Below are 20,050 nucleotides of genomic sequence, written 5' to 3'. Positions count from 1 at the left end.
ACTTTAGAGAGACACGCTCTTCCCTAATCCTGGTGTCTGAGCGGGATGGGTAATAGAAAGAATAAAAGGCTAGACAGAAAACAAAAAAAGGGGGTGCAGGGAGTGGCTTATTGCGAATTACAGGAAGGTAGAACTGCTCTGGGAGAGTATCATTTTGTCTTAGGGACACTGTTCTAAGGATCAGGAGCTTAACAGCAAGAATTGTCCTCAGCCCTTAGCACGGGGCAGAGGCTTGTGCTGGGAGACACGTGGCTACTGGCACAAATCTGGTCCAGATCCAAAGACTGTGAAGTTCTCTCAGAAACAACCTGCGGGAGTCTCAGCCTCATGTCCTTGAGCCCAACCATGCTGGCAGGCAGAGCAGAGCTGCCAGGCCACGTGCCCTTCACGGGCACAGTTGGCAGAGGACACCAAGCCTGCCCTTTGGAGGCCTTAGCGAAGGCTGAAGTCCAGACAAGCCATGCAAAATGGATGCCCTCCTCCAAGGGCATCACAGGCCATGTCGGGGGGGCCTCATTTTACCGCTGTTCATCAGCCTCATCTTGGTCTTTAGTAGAAGAATCTGCCCCATAGCAAAGAGGATCCAGGAATATTTCTGCCAGCTGCTCTCAGCACTTGCTATCCTGGGCCAAACACAATCTGACAGTACAAAACAGCATCAGGCAAGGCAAATCTGAGCTGTCTGCTGTTCTGATCAGGCTCTGCGTGTAGCCGCTCTGATGTTTAAAGTAATTGTATCTACCGTTTCAAAGTTGTGCATCTGACATCAGGGCTGGAGTTTTGTTCTAATATTAGCTAGGCAGAATTCAGCAGACATCCTGAATCAGCTGAAGGTTTGAAGATAAAACGAGCCATAAATTGCCTGGGGATTAAAACTTCACAAATATGCCAAATGTCTATTTAATTTCCTCCCTCCCCCCCCACTGAAAATGATCAAAACAGACTGAGGATCTGATCTTTTTAACACCATTGATTGTCACTAGGGAGAGCTGGTAAACTGCAGGTTGAAAAAGCCAAGGCTCAAAATTGTGACTTCCGCCAAGGACAGAGGGATCACATCTGCAGTATCCATTTACTTTTTATCGTTCTTCACTGTCGTGAGAGTTTATTTCAAAAAGAAAAAGCTGACCTGATTGTAATCACAGAAAAGAGTTCTTTGGCTTTCCACAGAGGTGCAGTTAATATAGGAAGAGCATTTCAGTCATAATGCTAAGGGCTATCTACCCTCTCAGAAGCAGTGGTTTGTTTCTTTGGGTGCCCAGTGACCCCTCCGAGTGTGAGAAATACATACATTTTATCAGTTTTTGTAACACTGCCTTTTTCCCCAAATTTGAGGAGTTTTCAGTTCTGAAGGAAAGTTCATTGGCTTGGTTATCGGAGAGACTCCAGTGAAACTGCCTGTTTCAGTATGAGAAAAAATATAGAAATTTTAATAGGAGAACTAAAATGTACCTTCCAGCTTGTCTGTTCCGAAGTTATACTTCAAAAAAAGCGCAACATCCTGACAGTATAGCTCTTGGAATAAAGTTTTTGCCCTGATTCTGTTTAGGAGCACCTACTGTTGTAGGAAATGCCAGCAAAATGCCTCAGAATAGGCTTTTGAGGGCTGTTTTAGTTTATCTTAATTATCAATAAAACATCACTGCACAGTGCTGAGAGCAGCTGGCAGAAATATTCCTGGAAATGCAGTGTCACAGAACAGGGAAATTGTTAAATGCACCTTAAAATATACAGGAAGCTGCCAGAAAAAGCTTCTGCTTGAGACTTTCAAAGCTGATATAACTTGCATCCCCAACCTTCTCTAGGAGCCTTTGCTCTTGTTTTAAAAAAACCAAGATCTTATGATGATTTTTTTCCTTTTGGTCAGAGGTTCATTGTGATTACCCAGTCCTCCCACATGTAGGATTTCCCATACTCAGCTCTTCTGGGCTTCCCCCAGCCACAAAATGTTGCCTTTAGCATTGCCTTCATCCCTTGGAGCATGGAAGAGCTCAGCTACCTTTTTGTCTATGATGTTCTTAAATGGTCATCAGCCTTCATCTCTGGATCTGGTAGTTCAGAAAGAAACGTGGACTATGCTGATATCACTGAGTTATTTAGGTGGGAAGGGATATCTGAAGGTCTCTGGACCACCCCCTACTCAGAGCAGGGCTGAGTTCAGAGAGAGATCAGGTTGCTTAGGTTTTTTGTTCAGCAGAGCATTGACTATCTGCAAGGATGGAGATTCCCCCACCTCCCTGGGCCTTATTCCAGTGTTTCACCACTCTCATCTAGAAGAATGTTTTCCTTATCTAGTCAGCATTTCCCTCATTGCAACTTGTGCCGTTGCCCTCATCCCATCCCCAGGCTCCTTTGCCAAGCCTCTGGCTCCATCCTCTCTCTTCCCTCCCGTTGGGCAGTTGCAGGAAGCAGTAACATTCCCCTGTGCCTTCTCTTCTTGAAGCTGAACACACCCAGTGCTCTTGGCCTCTCGTCATTCCTCCTGTGCTCCAGCCCCCAACCAGCTCAGGGGCCTCAGCTGGGCTCGCTCCAGTGTGTCCGTGTCCGTCTGGGGCAGGGGATCCCCAGACTGGTCCCAGTGTCCAGCTGTGGTCTCTCCCATGCTGAGACGAAGGGAGGAATCCCTTTCCCTCAGCCTGCTGGCTGCACTCCTGCTAACACAACCTGTGCTGCTGCTAGCATTCCCATGACCCAAAAGATAAGACTTCTGGAGGGATTTAGGTGTGTAACACCATTGAAGGTGTTGGGAATTAGTCACCTACACACCTTGCGGATCGATATAGACTTTGGCACAAGCATTAATAGGCTGAGGTGTGTGCAGACGCTGGTGATGAATAGCAACAACAGCAAGTGGAGAGCCAGCTCTGAAAGAAAACCAAAAGGGACAAACATCAGGAGTGTTTTCTTTGACCATCTTTGTTAGCTCTTCATAGAGAGAATAAAGAACACAGCAGTTAACATCTCAGAGGAAAGAATGAATAATATATTGTCACTTGGAATAACACATTCAGAATTGGATGATGAGAACATTTGAGTCCTGGCTGAACTCATGCATGAAGAGACACTGAAAATAGTGGAATGTTTTACATTAGAGCTATAAAAACAGGTCAGCTCCAGGGAAAATGGGCTATGTGCTAGGGCTCACCTAGCAAGAACACAACAAGGAGGCTTCCCATTAAAGGAAATACCTTTCCAAAGAGCACACAGTTGGCCTGTTGAAACCATCCCCTTGTGCTGTCTTTAAAGCCAAGAGCACGGCAGGAGTCAGACATTTTTATGGATGACGAAAGCCACAATAAAAAATAATTTTTTTAAGCTTTGGCATAAACAGACGTTCTGGGTCTTCAAGGCCAACCCCTTATTGATTGTTTTTAGAAAGAAACTTGTTCTGGAGGCTAAATCACTCTGAGGCTATTGTCACTCAGCCACTTGGTCCTTTCCTATGAAGGAGCCAAAGCTGGCCATTGTCTGCAATGAGATAACATCTACCAGTGCTTGTTTGAAGGGCGTATGCTCCAAGGAAAGTAGCTGTGTATGTAGAATGCGATTGCTATCATATCTGCTTTATTTTGTATAAAATAACATTGCCCTGATTTCCTGGGCTATTTCAACCTATATTTCAAACCAAATCTATGCAGACAGGGACTGCAACTAACCCTGTCCTATGACTGAGTGAGCCACTGGGGATAAACAAACACCCAGCCAGAGTCCCCTCATGGGCCTGTGGTCCCACTGCTCCGACAGAGCAGAGGAGCGGCAGGGTGGATCTCAGGAAATTCTTCCTGACAGCAAGACCCCAGGAGGAGCTGGCCAGACCTCCTGCTCCTTTCCCACTTCTGATGTGATGACAGAACGCACTCACCCGGGCAGTAAGGTCACCAGGAATGAATTTCAGCCCCGTGCATGCAAACTGCCCCACGCAAAGTGGCATGCAGCTGCCAAAGGGTACCAAAAAGTCAGCAGCTGTAAGCTCCCGCGAAGGTCCCCACGGCCCCTGCCTTGCAGTAACCTGCTCCAATCTTCTTCCTGCATCCTCAAAAAGCTGCTGGAGATTCTACAGGTTTCCAGCCCTACTCCCACCTTTGCATCCATCCCATCTTCCACCACTAGCAGCAGAGACTGCACTCATTTTGAGGCTAAAAATCACTGTGGTATTTGAACGTGTATGGGTAGCTTCCTGCCATTGCCTGAGCAAGTCACCTGTCTCCAGATCTCTGATATGACTCCAGATAAACTCCACAGGCAGTTTTCTTTGGAGAGCCCTCATGTCCCAGGGGGCTCTCCTCAGTGCAAGCCTTAACACAGGAGCTGCTTTCTAGGCTTCTGACATCTATTTGTACACAAATACACTGGGCTAAAAAGCTTCTTCCAGATGCTCTTTATTCACAGCCCATTCCCCAAATATTGTTTCATTCTTTGCTTGCAGACCTTATCGCACCAGATCCAAGAAGCTTCCTGCTACTAGGTGTGAGCTTCCATATTATTCTTACATTCTTGCATCGTTCCTTTTTGCTGAAAGTAGCAGATCCATGTTGTAATCTCTGCCCAGAGCAGAGCAGCTCAGAACCCAGAGCAGCTCTGGTGGCCAGAGTTCCTTGTATACCACAGAAGATGGTAATTGGTTGCAGCTGCCCCCAGGTCTATTGATCTCAGTACTAGAGGTTGCTCCAAAAACCTTCAGGCATCTTGGTCCTCCAGTGCGGGCTGCTTGAGGCAGTTACGCAGTTTGCTCTTGCCCCAACCATGTCGATGGCAGTAATACCATCTGTGGCATTGTGTATTGCTGTTCTCTTTTCCAGTAGCACTGTGCGGTCCCACCTTGGCGCACAAGACCAAACTGTTTGCAATATGTGCAGGATCCTGCAGCTCCAGCAGTACAAACCTCTGCTGCATTAGGGCCTAGAGTGTTGAAGGTCTTTGGGCTCTTAATTCCTTTCTGTTTCCAAAAATAGTTTAGGCTCCCGAAAGTTTTCTGAGCGTTGGGATCCAGCTGCCTTGACTGTGAGCTGTAATTCTCTTTTAAGCACTTTGCAGATCAGGCTGCTAAGGGACACAAAGTATGAATGTCACATGGACATTCATTATTGCTTCTGATCCAGGATCACTGGGAGCCGTGCAGGATGTGGTGAACAGGATTAGGGTACCAATGTGCCCCTCTCCTGCTGCTGGCATTGCATATTGCAGCCCACACAGCAGCAGGGAGGTTGTCCTGCAGGAGGGAAACACCAAAAGAGGTAGATGAGAGCGGGCTGGAGGGGGATATCCTGGCAGGCTGCCTCACCAGTGCACCTGCACAGCTCCAAGCAGAAGGTCAGTGGGCGAGCGCTCCCAGCGCCACAGCCTGTGGAGCTGAGATGACTGCCTGCTCTTTCAACATCTCACCTGTGCCTGGAGAAAATGCAGCATGTGAAGGGCAGCTTCCTGCAGCAACACTGCTCCCCCAGGCAGAGAGACTTGCTATAGGCAGGGGAAAGCTGGTTTGAGATGTTTACAGATGCCAGTTGAGGTAGAGACCTTTCATCTGATACAGGTCTCCCTGTAGAGCATTACAGACAGTGACAGCTCTCCCCTGGTGTCTGGCAGGTCCTACAGTGCTCTTCTCCTGAGATTAATGGGAAAACTTGCCCAGTCCCTCATTAGCAGTGCTTTAAAGCAGCAGTAAAGGATGAGGATTGCAGTTGGAGACACATTTGCCTACTCAGTGAGGCTTCATAAGTGCTTCGCTGGGCTCAGCTTCTCTCACCTTTTCCTGGGTGCTGTCTGCTCCCTGTGCTATCTCCTTTCCAGCCCTGGCCAGAAGGTCTCAATTTGAATTCCTGTTTCGCTGCACCCTTTCCCCATCACTTCCCACAGCAGCATCTTGAGATGCCAGCACCCCCTGCCCCCGGCTTTGCCTTATCACGCATTGCTTTCATGTGATAATTAAAAAGCGTCTTTGAGCTGCTGGGTTTTATCATTCATGTAAATTTTCCTACAGGTTCTCTTAACTCTCAGGCAGGTGGTAAATCAGCCTGAAGGATGCATGATCTATGAGCTCTGCATTAGTAGCTGTGTGTTGTTTGTATTCTGTCCTTTCCTCCAAGTCTTTTATCTGTTAATAAATCTTCCCCCCGCCCCTTACCACAGGTCTCTACAACTCCATGGATAGCTGGATGATCGTTCCCAACATCAAACAGAACCACTACACAGTCCATGGGCTCCAGAGCGGTACCCGCTACATTTTCCTTGTCAAGGCCATAAACCAAGCTGGCAGCCGGAACAGCGAACCTGCCAGGCTCAAGACAAACAGTACGTGCCTAGGTGTTTGCTCTGTGTTGTGTTGGGTGGGATGTGGAAGAGCAACTTCATCAATGCTTCAATCCTAAAAGGCATGGCTGAGCCATTCGCTGCAAGTCCATAGTCACTGGTTGCACGATGGAAACTCCAAAGTCCTCGGTCTTCCCTGGTTTGACTTTTTCTTCCATCCTGTGTGTAATGTCAGGATGGCTGATCAGCTGGAGGCGCTGCGTGCCATCTTATCTCTCTAGCATTGCTCCCAAATCCTAACCTACTTCCAAGTGCTTTGTGTATGACTCCTTGAGCCCTGCATGCTGGTTTACTGTAGAGTTATTTTAGTGCTGGTTTATTTAAACATGCCTGTCTCTTGATGCTTGTTTCAGCTGCTTCCCCTACTTAGCCACTGCAGGTGTCCTCAGCCCTAGCCTCAAGGGCAGGGATTGTCTCCTGCCACCTGATGCAGTGCTCGAGGCTCCTCTTTGGGTGGCTGTCAGATCTCTGGTCCCATCAACAAGAAGCACTGAGGCACAGAGCCTGTCCTCACAGAGTCCCTTGGGAATCCAGGATTTTAAGGGACCACTGAAGTCCAGCTTTCTGATCACTTCAGATCACTGGGCTCTGTGTCTAATGGTCCAATATATGGACTGCCATGGTATAGTACTGAGGCAGCTATGTGCTTGCCTGTGGCTTCTCTCCCAGCCGGCTGCAATTTGGGGAGCCAAAAGGAGTTTGGAAAGTATCTATGTGGTAATGGATGGGGCTTTGCAGTTGCACACAAAGCAGAAAGTGGGGTTAACACTTCAGTTTGCCCTAGGGAAGGCAAAGAAGGGTTAAAGACATTTAGGAAATCAGAGCAAAACTCAATTGAACATTGGTTGACTTCAAGAGGCAGCAGAACTGGATCCATCCTGACAAGGGGAAAATGGCAAGGGCTGGGTTTCTGGGTTTGCAACAGTGAAGACTGAAGCCCTACAGGGCCAATTATCGCCTTTTACTTGGTGGGACATAATAGAAGAGTCAGTGTGAAATAGCACAGGGAGCAAATAAGTTGCGAGTGGCTCTTCTGGCTTTTGTCCAAAGCCGCCTGCTCTATGGCCACATCTTGCTGATGATGATTATAAAATGTCTCTGTCTGGTCCTGACAAGCACAGTGTTCCTTTGTGTTTCCTTCCTTGATGTTTCAATCGCACCTGCGTTCCGCACTTGAGTAGGCTTTTGAAATGATTTATTGCTTCTGCCTCCTCATTTTCTTAACGGAACCTTCGCAACCTGCTTTCATTTATGAAATGAAATTAAATAAAGTCAGTGTATTTGCAGGGATGGAGGGAAGCTGATGAAAAGCAAACTCCAATCTAATTCTTCCTTGTTTATTAAAAACGTATCCCTCCTTCAGCTGCTGTTTTTGAGCACTTTCTCCAGCTTTGAAATGCACTCATTCTGGAAGTAAGAAATTGGTGACTTGACAAGCCAAGAGCGATGATATGACAAACCAGTACAGAAGGAAGTAAAAGAGGTTTGTTTCAGTAGCTCCCTGGAGACAGGGCATGCATTTTTTTTTTATTATTCAGTGTCAGTCATCAGAGATACTAGCACAATGCTAAGTGCTCTGCTTCAGCGATGAACTTGATTTAGTAGATTAAATAAATACTCGATCAGATTTTGAATTCCCCCCGTTCCATGGAGGTGTCTGCAGCAGCTCACTGCATTTTTAAAGATATAGAGCACGAATCTCCTGGAAATGTTGTGCATTATGTTACAGAAAATGTTATGCATGAACACAGTTTTGCATGTGCCAAAAGGAACTTCTTTCACAGGATTGAATGACCACTGAAACAACCATTGTGTCTCCAGCTCAGTAGATGGGAGAGAAAGGAACACAAGCGTTAATGTGCATGCATTCCTGTCTGTTGATGTTACAGTGTTTATCTGCAGCCAACCTCATCATTCATCTTGTCTTTAGACTTCCTGTGTCACCATCTGTTTTCATGTGCTCAAAGCCTGAACTTTTTTTGGAGCGGTGACTTGCGATTTTGGCAGTAAAGATGAACTCAGTCTGAGAAAAGTGCTTGTTGTCATTGCTGTGAATAGTTGTCCAAATTTGGCCAAGTTTATGAGCCTCTGAATGAGCACAAGTTGCTTGTGCTCAAGGGGCGCTTCTCCAGGGTCATGCAAAATCCTGGCTGTATCGAACATGCTTGGTGCCCTCACAGCCTTTAGCACTGATCCTGACCTCACTAGCCCTGTGAACCTCGTGAGGTGTTCCCACCAGACCAAAGCATAAAGGAAGCTGGACCCAACAGAAACAGAGGGGAGGGAGAATCTGTCTGGGACAAGAGAAAAGGGAGTTGCAGCGATTTGGGGTATTATTAATTTTTTAATATTTTACTCTTGTGAAAACCCAAGGGAATGCCACAATGCACATGCACCCATAGACTGCCTTCAGAGACACTAATGAACCTGCAGACAGGAGTGGCCCAGAGTTTGTAGCTGCCAGGGTGAGGGCTGCCTCTGCAGCTCGCTCCTAGTCCTTTAGCTGGCCCTGGCCAGGTGCGAGTGCAGCTGTGCCAGGCCCAGGAGCAAGGAGGGCTGGTGCCCATAGGTTCTAGCTTTGGGCATTGCAGAGACAAGGCAGGGAGTTGTGAGACGGGGAGAGCTGGCTATCTGTATTGCTGGCCTTGGGGCTCCTCTCATGGTCTCTGCCATGGGGGTCTCTCTGTAGCTCACAAAAGTTATGTCAGTAATGATTTCCCTGGGGTGGGGAGGCACTGAGGACGGGGTCTTCCCTTTCTACATGCCAAACTTGAGATGCCCAGGATGCTACGTGATGCTGAGCGTCCTGCACAATCAGGCCTTAGTATTTTATACCGATCACCTGAAATTAGTGGAGATTATTTTAATCCCTGTAAATTGCAGGTGATTATACTCAGCATAACAACAGGGCGCTATAAGGATTCATCGTTCAGTGTCGATGAGGCCCTACAGCAATAGGATCTGTAGAAAATCCCATTAGAAGATGAACAGTGGTCCCTTGACCAGAGTTTCAGCAGGGACCAATGAATAAGACCATGGGTAAAATGAAATTGTGCCGAACAGCTCACCACTTGAGCAGCATCCAGGCTGTGTAGTGAATGGAACAAGCTTCCCATGGAAAAAATAGTGTGTCATCACGTAATTAATGACCGTCATAACGTAGTGAAGCATATGAAGCATAACATAAAGGAGGCATATGAGGGTTGCCCAGGAAAAGGTATTTTGGGAAACTTCCGAATTGCTGAGTGTTTGATTTAGCAACCTTTATAATCTTCTTTTCATGGCCAGTCTTGTGTACAAGGACTCCTTAGGGAGTTTTGCTGCTCATCACGGACTCATGCATGGTGCTGGCTGGAACATCCTGCCACTTTGTGCTGAGTTCACAGCACATCCTCCTTTGCCATTTTTCCTGCCTATATTTGTCATTATGTGGCAAAATGTTTTCCTCCTTTTAAAGTGGCCAATTAGAGGAGAGTACATACTTTTCAACTGCTGTAACCTTCACAGAAATGTCAGCAGCTTGACGAGGAGAAGGGCCAATTAGCATATTTCACGTTCCTCTTTTTTCTCTTCAAGCGGTATTTGGAGAGATTCCTTCATAGCCGTAAGGTCAGTGTCAGGACAGATATTGATTTCCACAGCATCAGTGTTGTCAGTGCTGCCACTAAATCTACGTTCCCAAACTGCTTAAATAGATGAACTTGGGGAAAAAGTTTTGGTCTAGTGACAGAGAGAAACCTTCCTTTGCTTAGTAAGTGCCTAGCCTGAGCCTCAGTAGTTCTTATTTATTAGCAAGTGTCCAAAAAGTGGATGAAACTACCATAATACAGAGTTGGTTCCAATTCTGGTGGTAAAAAAAGTGCAGGGAAGGTGATTTTCACAGTCCTTGCCTTGACCATTGCAGACTGGTCTCGCTTACTCTCACTCACATTTCTGTCTCTTATTGATTTATGTAGCTCTTGATGTATCTGATAATTCCCAGAGTGTGTGAAACTCAGTCTCAGGGCTGAGTTTTGTATTTTGGCATTGAGGGGGATGGATGTTAGAAGTACTGCTAAATTGTAAAATTGACAACAAATGATCGAGTGAGAAGGGCCCACAGTCTGTACCTTATCTAAATCAGTGTCAGGATATGTCTACAGGGAAAACTTTCTCTGGCATATGGTAGTGTGAACTCAAAGTGCAGGAGCTATTCCAGAATAGATCCCATTCTGGAATGAGAGATCCCACAAAAGTTGTAGCTATTCCAGATCATATTTCTGTGAAGGCAAGTCCTAACTCCCTTTACACTGCTCTTCTGGATTTGCTTGAAGGTAACATAGGACCTGACACAGGGTTAGTAGGTGGATGAAACTTCTTTCTACTGCTTGTGCCTGGCAGTGTGTTACTGGGCTGCAGCTGTATGTAATAAAATGGGCTGGGTAATTTGAGGCATGCTCATACCACATTGTACACGTCTGCCCTGCAGGTCACACACAGCTTCACAACTCCTGGAGGGCTGCCCAAGGTGGGTGAGACAGAGAACAGATTTTCTCTACTGTGTAGTCCCTCTACAGTCATACAGGTAGAACCGCAAAACTGTCTCTGTGGCACATATGCAAAGGCTTTGCGAACCATGTGTGGTCCGTGGCCCTTATCAAGGCCTCCTGGATTAAACAGTGGCTGGCCATATCCACATCCCATCTGAAATGATAGTTTACTTTCATCTGGAGGGGCACACCAGCCCAGATGAACAAGGGCTGAGCTCAAATGAAAGAAAAGAGCAAGACAGCCTGAGCAAAGAAGTACTTGCAGTCACGGCTGAAAGGAATAAATGAAAGAAAAGAAGAATATGGCTCTCATTTTAACACATAGTCCCAAGAGAAGATAGAACAGTTTTGAAGGGAGTTTTATCTATATCATCTCTGCACCTGGGAAGGGTAAGGAAATGTCTGTGCTGGCTGTTCTGGGGGGATGCATCCCTGCAGTGCGGGACTGCCCCCCGTGGGGCATCTAGCTGAGATCTGGCAGTATGGCACTGCCTCTCACTTTGCCTGTCCATACCACTCCTGCGCAGAGTTAGTGTGAGCTTCGCAAGCTCCAGCCTCTGCGCGCCTCTTCAAGGAAGCAAAGGGTGCGTGCACTGAGCTGTCCAGAACCCCTGCGTCTGCTTATCTCTATGGGCTGCAGGTGCCCTCTGAGGAGCACGGGAATGGGGCAGATGCCAGGAGTCAATTAGACAAGCGCAGGAGTCTCTGCTTATCTCCAGGTCCAAGGATGAATGCTCCTGCTGCTTCCCAGAAGCTGGATAGAGCCCGAACCTTTCTATCTGAGCCCAGAAAATGACCTGCCAGCTTCCAGTCATGTGCTGAAACTTTTGTGAAACAGCTCTTTGGCTTGTAAAGCTTTCTATTCTCAGGAATCTTCAGATCTGCTGTAGAAAAGTGGGTGCAGGGTCTAACCAGCTAATACCTCCCACTTCCAAAGAAAAGGAAGTCTTTCCAATATACTATCCCCTCAGCTGTCAAATGCTAACTGTTGCACAAGGAATTTCTGCACTGGGCGTGTGCTGGAGTCCTGGGTCTTTGCTGGCATGGTCCAAGTTCCCCTCTGTGCTTCTGCATTCCTGGAACATCAGTGATCTTCCTAATTAGCCTTTAACGTTTTCCTGTCAGCAGCAGCCATGTCTGCCTCCACCTCCTTCCTTTGATCCCGCACACCCAGAGTCAGCCAGGATTTCCTCCTCTCTGCTCAGATGTGTTTGCTGCAACATATGAGACTTACCAGAAAAGGAAAGTAAAATTAAGCTGATAACCATGCCAGAGAGTACACACTTGTTGTGTCCAGCCCTGGAGTTGGCCGGCCTCCCACAGAGCCCTAAAACCCCATACAGGCACACTGGATGGATAAAACGGTGAAAGGCTATGGGGGGTATTCCAGCGAGCCAAACTGGCAAGATAAAAGTTACCTGAATGACAGAACTGGATATATGGTAATCAAAACCGACAGGAAGAACCATCGTAACTCCCAGCTCTTTCACAGGCAGGGCTATATTGAAGATGTGCCACTGAGGCTGAAAAGGAGCATTAACTTGGGAGCAAAGGGGAAAACAATGGAGGCTTTGAGCAGGGAGCAGGAAAGTGCATGCAGCTCTCCCTGCATAGTCTCACGCAATGAGAGCCTCCCTGGAAAAAATTGCAGAGAAGTGTCCCATCTCTTGGCGGGGAGAGACTGGATAGCACCTAGCTGCTTCCACGCAGATCCAGAAATTTTCTTTAGCACATTGAGCAATTCTTTTCTCTCAATTTGTCTTCCCTTGCCTACAAAAGGCTTAATGCTTTCCTTTCCCATCACTTCCAATTTGTGCTACTCTTGAGAGAGAGGTGCAATTGGGGCACTTGCAGGAATCACACAGCTTTTGGAGCTGACTCCCTTGTTTGGCTGAGATCTCCTGTGGTAGTTGAGTCCTGGTACTGTTACCTGCACCACTGTTAGGGGACCTCTGCTTTTCCTAGCCACGCTGTTCGCAAGTTATTAATCCTCCAGCCTCTTTCCAGCCACCCATAGCTGCGGTTGTCCAGCGCAGTGTCATTTAGGGTATATGATACCAGGAACCACAAATTTGTTGGACACTTCTGGGCTCACTAGCCAGGGATTTTGAAGCGGGTGAGGTTGAGATGATTGAAAGTCTGTGAAATTTGCATTGTTTTCCAGTGCCAGAGTGGTATTTTTGGAAGTAAGTCAGGTCCTGAGGCAGACTGTGTTCTCTGAAATGCCCTCTGTCCCAAGCAGAATTTTGCAACCCAGCCTACCACTTTACTGCCATCTTCCACGTCACAGTGCTCTATCTGCAGATGTTACCTGAAGCCTCGGGCCAGGATGTGCCAGCACAAACCAGAAGCAAAGTTTGGACTCCAGTTGTTCACATGACCTTAAAAAGGGGTCATCTTCATGAAAAAGGACTGTGACTGTCCCTCTCCTGATGGAGCCAAGTATTTGTATACCTCACTATCTCAGAGCTTGTCTCTTTGCATCACTGACAGAGAAACATAGATGTAGAAATATTAAAATAACTAGAGAAAGAAGAGAGGAGGTCACTCCCAATTTGCAGCTTTACTTTCGCGCCGCTCAACTTAATTATCTGGCAAATGGTGCTCTTAAAAATAAATGCAAGTTACCATCAGATATCAGAGAGCAATGTGGATGAGCTCCATTAAAGGGTCACACTTGAAAGCTCTGCGGAATCTTAGCTTAATTTTGCTGTCTGTTTGCAGCTTTTCCTAGTCCTGGTTTTGAACCACACTCACTGATTGGCTTCTCGGAGTCGGGTTGCTTGGGAATGCAGCCCAAAGCGGGTGGTAAACTCCATCTAAGGCTAAATACCGGCACGAGACCGATAGTCAACAAGTACCGTAAGGGAAAGTTGAAAAGAACTTTGAAGAGAGAGTTCAAGAGGGCGTGAAACCGTTAAGAGGTCAGGACGAGGGAGGTGATCCTGCCCCTCTCCTCAGCCCTGGGGAGGCCTCCCCTGGAGTACTGTGTCCAGTTCTGGGCTCCCCAGTACAAGAGAGACATGGCACTCCTGGAGAGAGTCCAGCGGAGGGCTACCAAGGTGATTAGAGGGCTGGAGCATCTCTCCTAGGAAGAAAGACTGCAAGAGCTGGGCCTGTTCAGCCTGGAGAAGAGAAGATTGAGAGGGGATCTCATCAACGTGTACAAGTATCTGAAGGGGGAGTGTCAAGAGGATGAGGCCAGCCTCTTCTCTGTGGTGCCCAGCAACAGGACAAGAGGCAATGGGCACAAACTGAACCACAGGAAGTTCCATCTGAACCTGAGAAAAAACTTCTTGACTGTGAGGGTGACAGAGCATTGGAACAGGTTGCCCAGAGAGGTAGTGGAGTCTCCTTCGCTGGAGATATTCAAAACCCGTCTGGATGTGATCCTGGGCAATATGCTCTAGGTGACCCTGCTTGAGCAGGGAGGTTGGACTAGATGATCTCCAGAGGTCCCTTCCAACCTCAACCATTCTGTGATTCTGTGATTAATGCTGGCCAGGGCATTTCTCCTCCCCATGACTCAGCTTCCCTCTCCAAAAATGGGAGTATGTTATGAGCTCCCCTTCACAATGTGTCTTGGCACAGGGGGTGCAGAGGGAAACAGCTTACTTATGCATTGCAGGTTCTTTCATCAGTGTCTTTTCTGGTAAGGCCAGGGGACACTCCCGATAGCGAGGTAATGTTTTTAGTTATTTACAGTTTTTTAACGTCTTTAACTACAGCTGCCCTATTCAGTTTGCTTTGTTCTGAACTAGACTAACCCCTGTGAAAATCCTGTCCAGTATCTTTATTCTTGGAAACTGCAAAATGCCTAAAACAAATAAACTCTCACTTTTCCCTCACTGCCAGGGAAATGTATTGATGGTCATGCAGAAAAGGCTTTTGATCCTGTACTGGAGGGATGTGTTGAGCTGCAGCTGGTCCCATTCTCTGCTGCAGTCTTCCTCAGTGCTGCCACACATGGAGGACAGGTCCAGCAGCCCCCTTTCTCAGGCAAGAGCTCCAGCTCTCCTCCAGCTGCTCTCTCTTCACATTGCAGGGAAGGGACCAGAGCTGGAAGAAACAAAACCTAGTAGCGTGAGAGCAGAGCACAGGGTGCTGTGAGCTCTACCGCTTTCTTTGGCCCTGGAGCAGGCAACAAGAAGCCAAGCCTAAGTTAGGGTGATGTGCAGACCTTCAGATGGCCCCCAGAAAGGGGAGACTTAAGGCATGTCACTGCTCTGGTACCAACATTTAGAGCAGAATGAGAGCTTTTAAGGCAAGGACTGTGGGAGAGGCCAGAGTGTGTGTGTGCAGCACCTAACTCTGGTCTTGCTGGGATATGGGACCTTAGCCCTAGAGTGATGTACAGATCAACTTTGCTATTTACTTTTTTTTTTCCATGAAAACTCACAGTAACAAGAACCAGAAGAACTTGATTTGCTTTTTTACAATACCTTTGGGGTTTCATTGCAAAAACAGGGATGGACTGGGGGTTTCTAATGGGAAAACATAAAAAAATAGGGAGATCAGATTAAATTTGTGCATTGGAATTAGGCAAAAGGAGGGGGGGTGCTGCCGAATGGGAGCATATCCAAGTTTGATTGAACTTCTGCACAACCTGCACCTGACTGTGAAGCCCTGGAAAGTGGTTGATGCCATCAGCCTAATTGTGTTTCTCTGATAATAATCCCAGCCTTGCTGCATCCCTGTCAGCCTGCAGGAGGGATACGGGCAGGGCTGTCCTTGCAGACTGGGCCCCATGGAAACATGGGCGGATGTGAGAAACGCTGTGGGCTTGAGAAGTGTTCCCAATCATCTTGAGAAAGAGCCTTCTCCACCCTGATTTCAGGAGGACATCAATGGATCAAGCAGAGCTCTCCTCAGAGCTGTACCAAGGCCTCTGATGTGACAGGGTCAGGACTCAGCTCCCCTGCTTGCAGAGAGCGTATGGCAGATGCATGTGGCATGCTATGTTATCTATAGTTCATAGACCCCAGCCCCCATCGATTTACATGCCTCTCCCATAGCAATGTGATCTGGGGCAGAGCACAGGATATGTTTCCTTCTAGCCCATGGAAAGGACACTGCAGTCACTGCTGCTCAGCAGCTAGCTATCTCAGCCGTGCTGTTGATGTGGGCTTACATTCAGCTGCTAATACTTCCACTTTGCAATTTTCTTTTATGAAAAATACTAGGGAATTGCATACAGAAAAACCTCTGAAAAGAAAGAAAAAAACCCACTCTATTTGCAAAGCCAAGAGCACAAGATTTGAAAAGCACCAGAATTAAGTTGCCTGTGCAATTTAATTTTATACCTGCTGTTCTTGCATTATGCAGTAGTCTTTAATTGTGCAGTCACACACTCCTCACAGTCAGGTTCTCAGTTGGTGCAAGCAATGAACAGGCTGTGACAGAGAAAGGCAGGCCCGCTTTCCAGTGTCCCAGGCCTTGCTCGGTGGCTCGGAAGAGCTGGTTTCTGCCACAGGTCACTTGTGCCTCAGTTTCTTCAGCTGGCAGACTGACACATATCTGCAAAGAGACCTTGGCCCAGAGCAAGGAGCACTGGGCTGTGCTGAGAGCCACGTTAGCTCTCAGCTAATTGAAAAATGTTGGGTGCATTATTTTCACCCTAGCTGAAATTTTCCATAGGAAAACCCATTGCTCTCACAACATTGTTTCCTGTGAACGAAATGAGAATGATCACATGCCATGTGGCAGAGTCTTCTGGTGCAAACTTGTGCTACAGCAACAGCAGGAACTATTGGTTCAGGTCTTGTGTGACCCAGTTGCCCCGCACAAAGCCCATTCCCTGCCTGGACTATGTCACTCTGCATGATTCCCTTTGGATTTGCAGGGCTCCTGACCACAATTCCTATTGGGATGTGTGATCCACAGGATGGAGCAAGAATGGCCTGTAATTCACAGTGAGCAGAGTGGCCTGCTTTGACATTTACACAGCTTTGCCAATATGTCTGTTCTATGCAAAGTCTCAGTATTTCCAAACCTATTTAGAAAACATTGGCCCATGGGACAGCCAGTCTGCTTTCCAACCTGTTCCAGCGTTCAGCTGCTCCCAGAGCTGCGAGGTCCTGTGTGTGAGGTCAGAAGAAGTGAAGAGTGAGTGTCCTTCATGAGCAGCACTAGCTTATATACGGCAAGCACAGGAGCGTGCAGCGAGATCCGAAGGATGCCTGGGAGAGCCACGGAGGCTGCCGAGCACTCTTGCCACTGCTGCCTTGCAGATTTGTGGGACAAGGTTCCCTGAGGTAGAGGGGGGCTCATTAGAGGCCACTGGGATTTCTTCACTGCCCTTCATCGCAGGCTCGGCAACCATCTCTCTCTTCCTGCTGCTTAAGCTCAGTGCAGCGGTCCCTCCCACTGCCTACCCCACTTCCCGTGTAATCTGCTCATGGGGTGAGGCAAAGGAAAATTACCAACAAAGTAACAAAATGAAGAGGCTTATTAGCTGGGTATCCCCTGCGTCTTCCTGCTCATTAAATGTTGGAGGTTATAGTTGTGCTAAAAACTCTTTCACCTCCTGAGCATGCAGCTATCTCCTCCCTCTCCTTTCTCGGAGCAGCTGTAGCTTTTATTTTACAACAGCTAGAAAGGCTCAATCATTAACCCTCAGCACCCTCAAAGTGACTCCTCTGTGTTCTGCAGACAAATAAACCAAGGCACAGAGAAGGGGAGCAAACGCCCAAAGCCTGTGACAGTGCAGGGATGGAGAAAAAAAAGCATTTACAGAATCACAATATCACAGCATGGCCAAGGTTGGAAGGGCCCTCTGGAGACCATCCAGTCCAACCCCCCTGCTCAAGCAGGGTCACCTAGAGCACATTGCACAGGATCGCATCCAGACCGGGTTTGAATATCTCTAGTGAAGGAGACTCCACATCCTCTCTGGGCAACCTGTTCCAATGCTCTGTCACCCTCACAGTCAAGAAGTTCTTCCTCAGGTTCAGATGGAACTTCCTGTGGTTCAGTTTGTGCCCGTTGCCTCTTGTCCTGTTGCTGGGCACCAGTGAGAAGAGACTGGCCTCGTCCTCTCGACACCCCCCCCTTCGGATACTTGTACGCATTGAGGAGATCGCCTCCGAGTCTTCTCTTCTCCAGGCTGAACAGGCCCAGCACTCGTAGCCTTTCTTCAGAGGAGAGATGCTCCAGTCCCCTCATCCTCTTGGTAGCCCTCCGCTGGACTCTCTCCAGGAGTGCCATGTCTCTCTTGTACTGGGGAGCCTAGATTTGGAGCCAGTACCCCAGGGGAGGCCTCCCCAGGGCTGAGGAGAGGGGCAGGATCACCTCCCTCCACCTGCTGGCAATGTTCTGCCTAATGCAGCCCAAGATCCCATGGGCCTTCTTGGCCACAAGGCCACATTGCTGCCTCATGCTTCACTTGTCCTAAGCCACCAGCACTCCCAGCTCCTTCTCTGCAGAGCTGCTTGCCAGCAGGTCAACCCCCAGCCTGTACACCACTGCCTGGGGTTATTCCTCCCCAGGTGCAGGACCCTGCACTTGCCTTTGTTGAACTTCACGAGGTTCCTCTCCGCCCAGCTCTCCAGCCTGTCCACGTCCCTCTGAATGGCAGCACAGCCTTCTGGTGTGTCAGCCACTCCCCCCTCCCTCCCCCCCCGCCCCCAGTTTAGTATCATCAGCAAACTTGCTGAGTGTGCACTCTGTGCCTTCATCCAGGTACACTGATGAATAAGTGGAACAAGAGTGGACCCAGTACTGACCCCTGGGGGACACCGCTAGCTACAGGCCTCCAACCAGACTGTGCACCACTGACCACAACCCTCAGAGCTCTGCCATCTAGCCGGTTCTCAATCCACCTCACTGTCCACTCATCCAACCCACACTTCCTGAGCTTGCCTACGAGGATGTGATGGGAGACAGTGTCCAAAGCCTTGCTGAAGTCCAGGGAGACAACATCCAGTTAAGCAAAAGGACGACATTTAAGCAAAAGGGATTATGTATCCCCCCAAAAAACAGACGTGAATAAGAGGAGCTGTTCTCTGATGGTGTTGGGTAGAGGGGGGGCCGGCAGGACGGGTTTGCAGGATGTTTGTCAGGCAGGCACGGAGGGCTGGGTACACGCTGAAGAATCAGTTGGGGCATCGTCGGGAGAACTTCCCATGGGCAGCCAGGACAAGAAGGGCTGAAGATGCTGGATGCTTAACCAGGGGCATGCTGGGAGGGAAAGACTGCAGCATGAGCCCACCTCGTCCTGGACAGCAACCTGGGAAAATCAGCTGTGCCTGTCCTGTGCTCACACCCAGCCAGTGCCACAGGGACACTTGGAGTTGCTGGTGGAGAGAGCCCTGTAGGTGTTCTGTGCCACGGAAGCATCTGAAGAGCCTATTGAATTGCACCAGATTCCCTGACCCTCCAAATTCAATAATGCTGTGTTTACAAGTATTTTTCTGACCCACTCCTTGTTGTATCCCTGCACAAATTAAACCTGGTCTCAGGAGCTCTCAGCATGTGAGAGTTAGTATTGCAGTGAGACTGTGCAGTGTCAAAGGAGCGATTGCTCTGTGGCACAGAGTTGGATGACATTCCTTTGTAGCCGAGGTAACATACATTTGCGAGAATATCAAAAATTTGAGGCTTCCTGAAAATCATTAGTGCTTATTGTTGAATGTGTTGTAAAGCTGGTTCCCAGAAGAGACCACTGCGGAGTACTTTGTGTTTATCAACATGAGAGAGGACAGATGTTCCTCTGGCCTTGTGAATCTTTAGAGGGATTTATCAAAGCAAACAGGACAGCAAGTGTGTGTCAATTAGGAAACAGTTTAGCTTTCTGTTGGCTGGTAGCATTACAAAGGAATTTCAGTTGTGTTTTAAGCCAGCGTTAAAGATCTGCAAAATCAATCAAACTTTAATCTGTCAATCCTTAAAAAGGAAGCCCTGGAGTCTGCGTTCACTGCCTGTCACTGCACAGGCCACAGCCCCTGCACCTTCCTGCCAGCCCACGCTAACCTGGGGCTTGACCTGATGCCTTTGATTTGTTTCCACCACTGTGTGCACAGCCCAGACTATCTTCTCTGAGCATCTAAGACTTTGTTTGGCAATGGAAAAGTGCTGATAAAGCTCAGGCATGTTTGCTGTAAAATGTAGTAGCAGCATATGCACTACAGGGAGCAGTCTGCCTCAGCTGGAGAGGGGGATGTGGGGATATGCTCCATGCTGCAGTACTTATTTTATGGCTCAATATTGTTATATCA

At 48.0% G+C, this 20,050-nt stretch overlaps 1 protein-coding gene across 4 annotated transcripts in view; it reads left to right on the top strand.

The window, feature by feature from the left end:
• MID2 (midline 2) overlaps nt 1–20,050 on the top strand; it is a 178,215-nt gene that overhangs the window by 146,848 nt on the left and 11,317 nt on the right. For all 4 annotated transcript variants that reach the window (XM_068957047.1, XM_068957044.1, XM_068957045.1 and 1 more), the window contains one exon: nt 6,127–6,288. In XM_068957047.1, coding sequence (XP_068813148.1) covers nt 6,127–6,288 — 162 coding nt within the window. The remainder of the gene's footprint in view (nt 1–6,126; nt 6,289–20,050) is intronic.

Source organism: Struthio camelus, chromosome 11, assembly GCF_040807025.1.
Source record: "Struthio camelus isolate bStrCam1 chromosome 11, bStrCam1.hap1, whole genome shotgun sequence".
Classification (NCBI taxonomy): Eukaryota; Metazoa; Chordata; class Aves; order Struthioniformes; family Struthionidae; genus Struthio; species Struthio camelus.
Note: the sequence above shows the minus strand (reverse complement) of the source record. Positions and strands in the feature narration are given on the sequence as shown.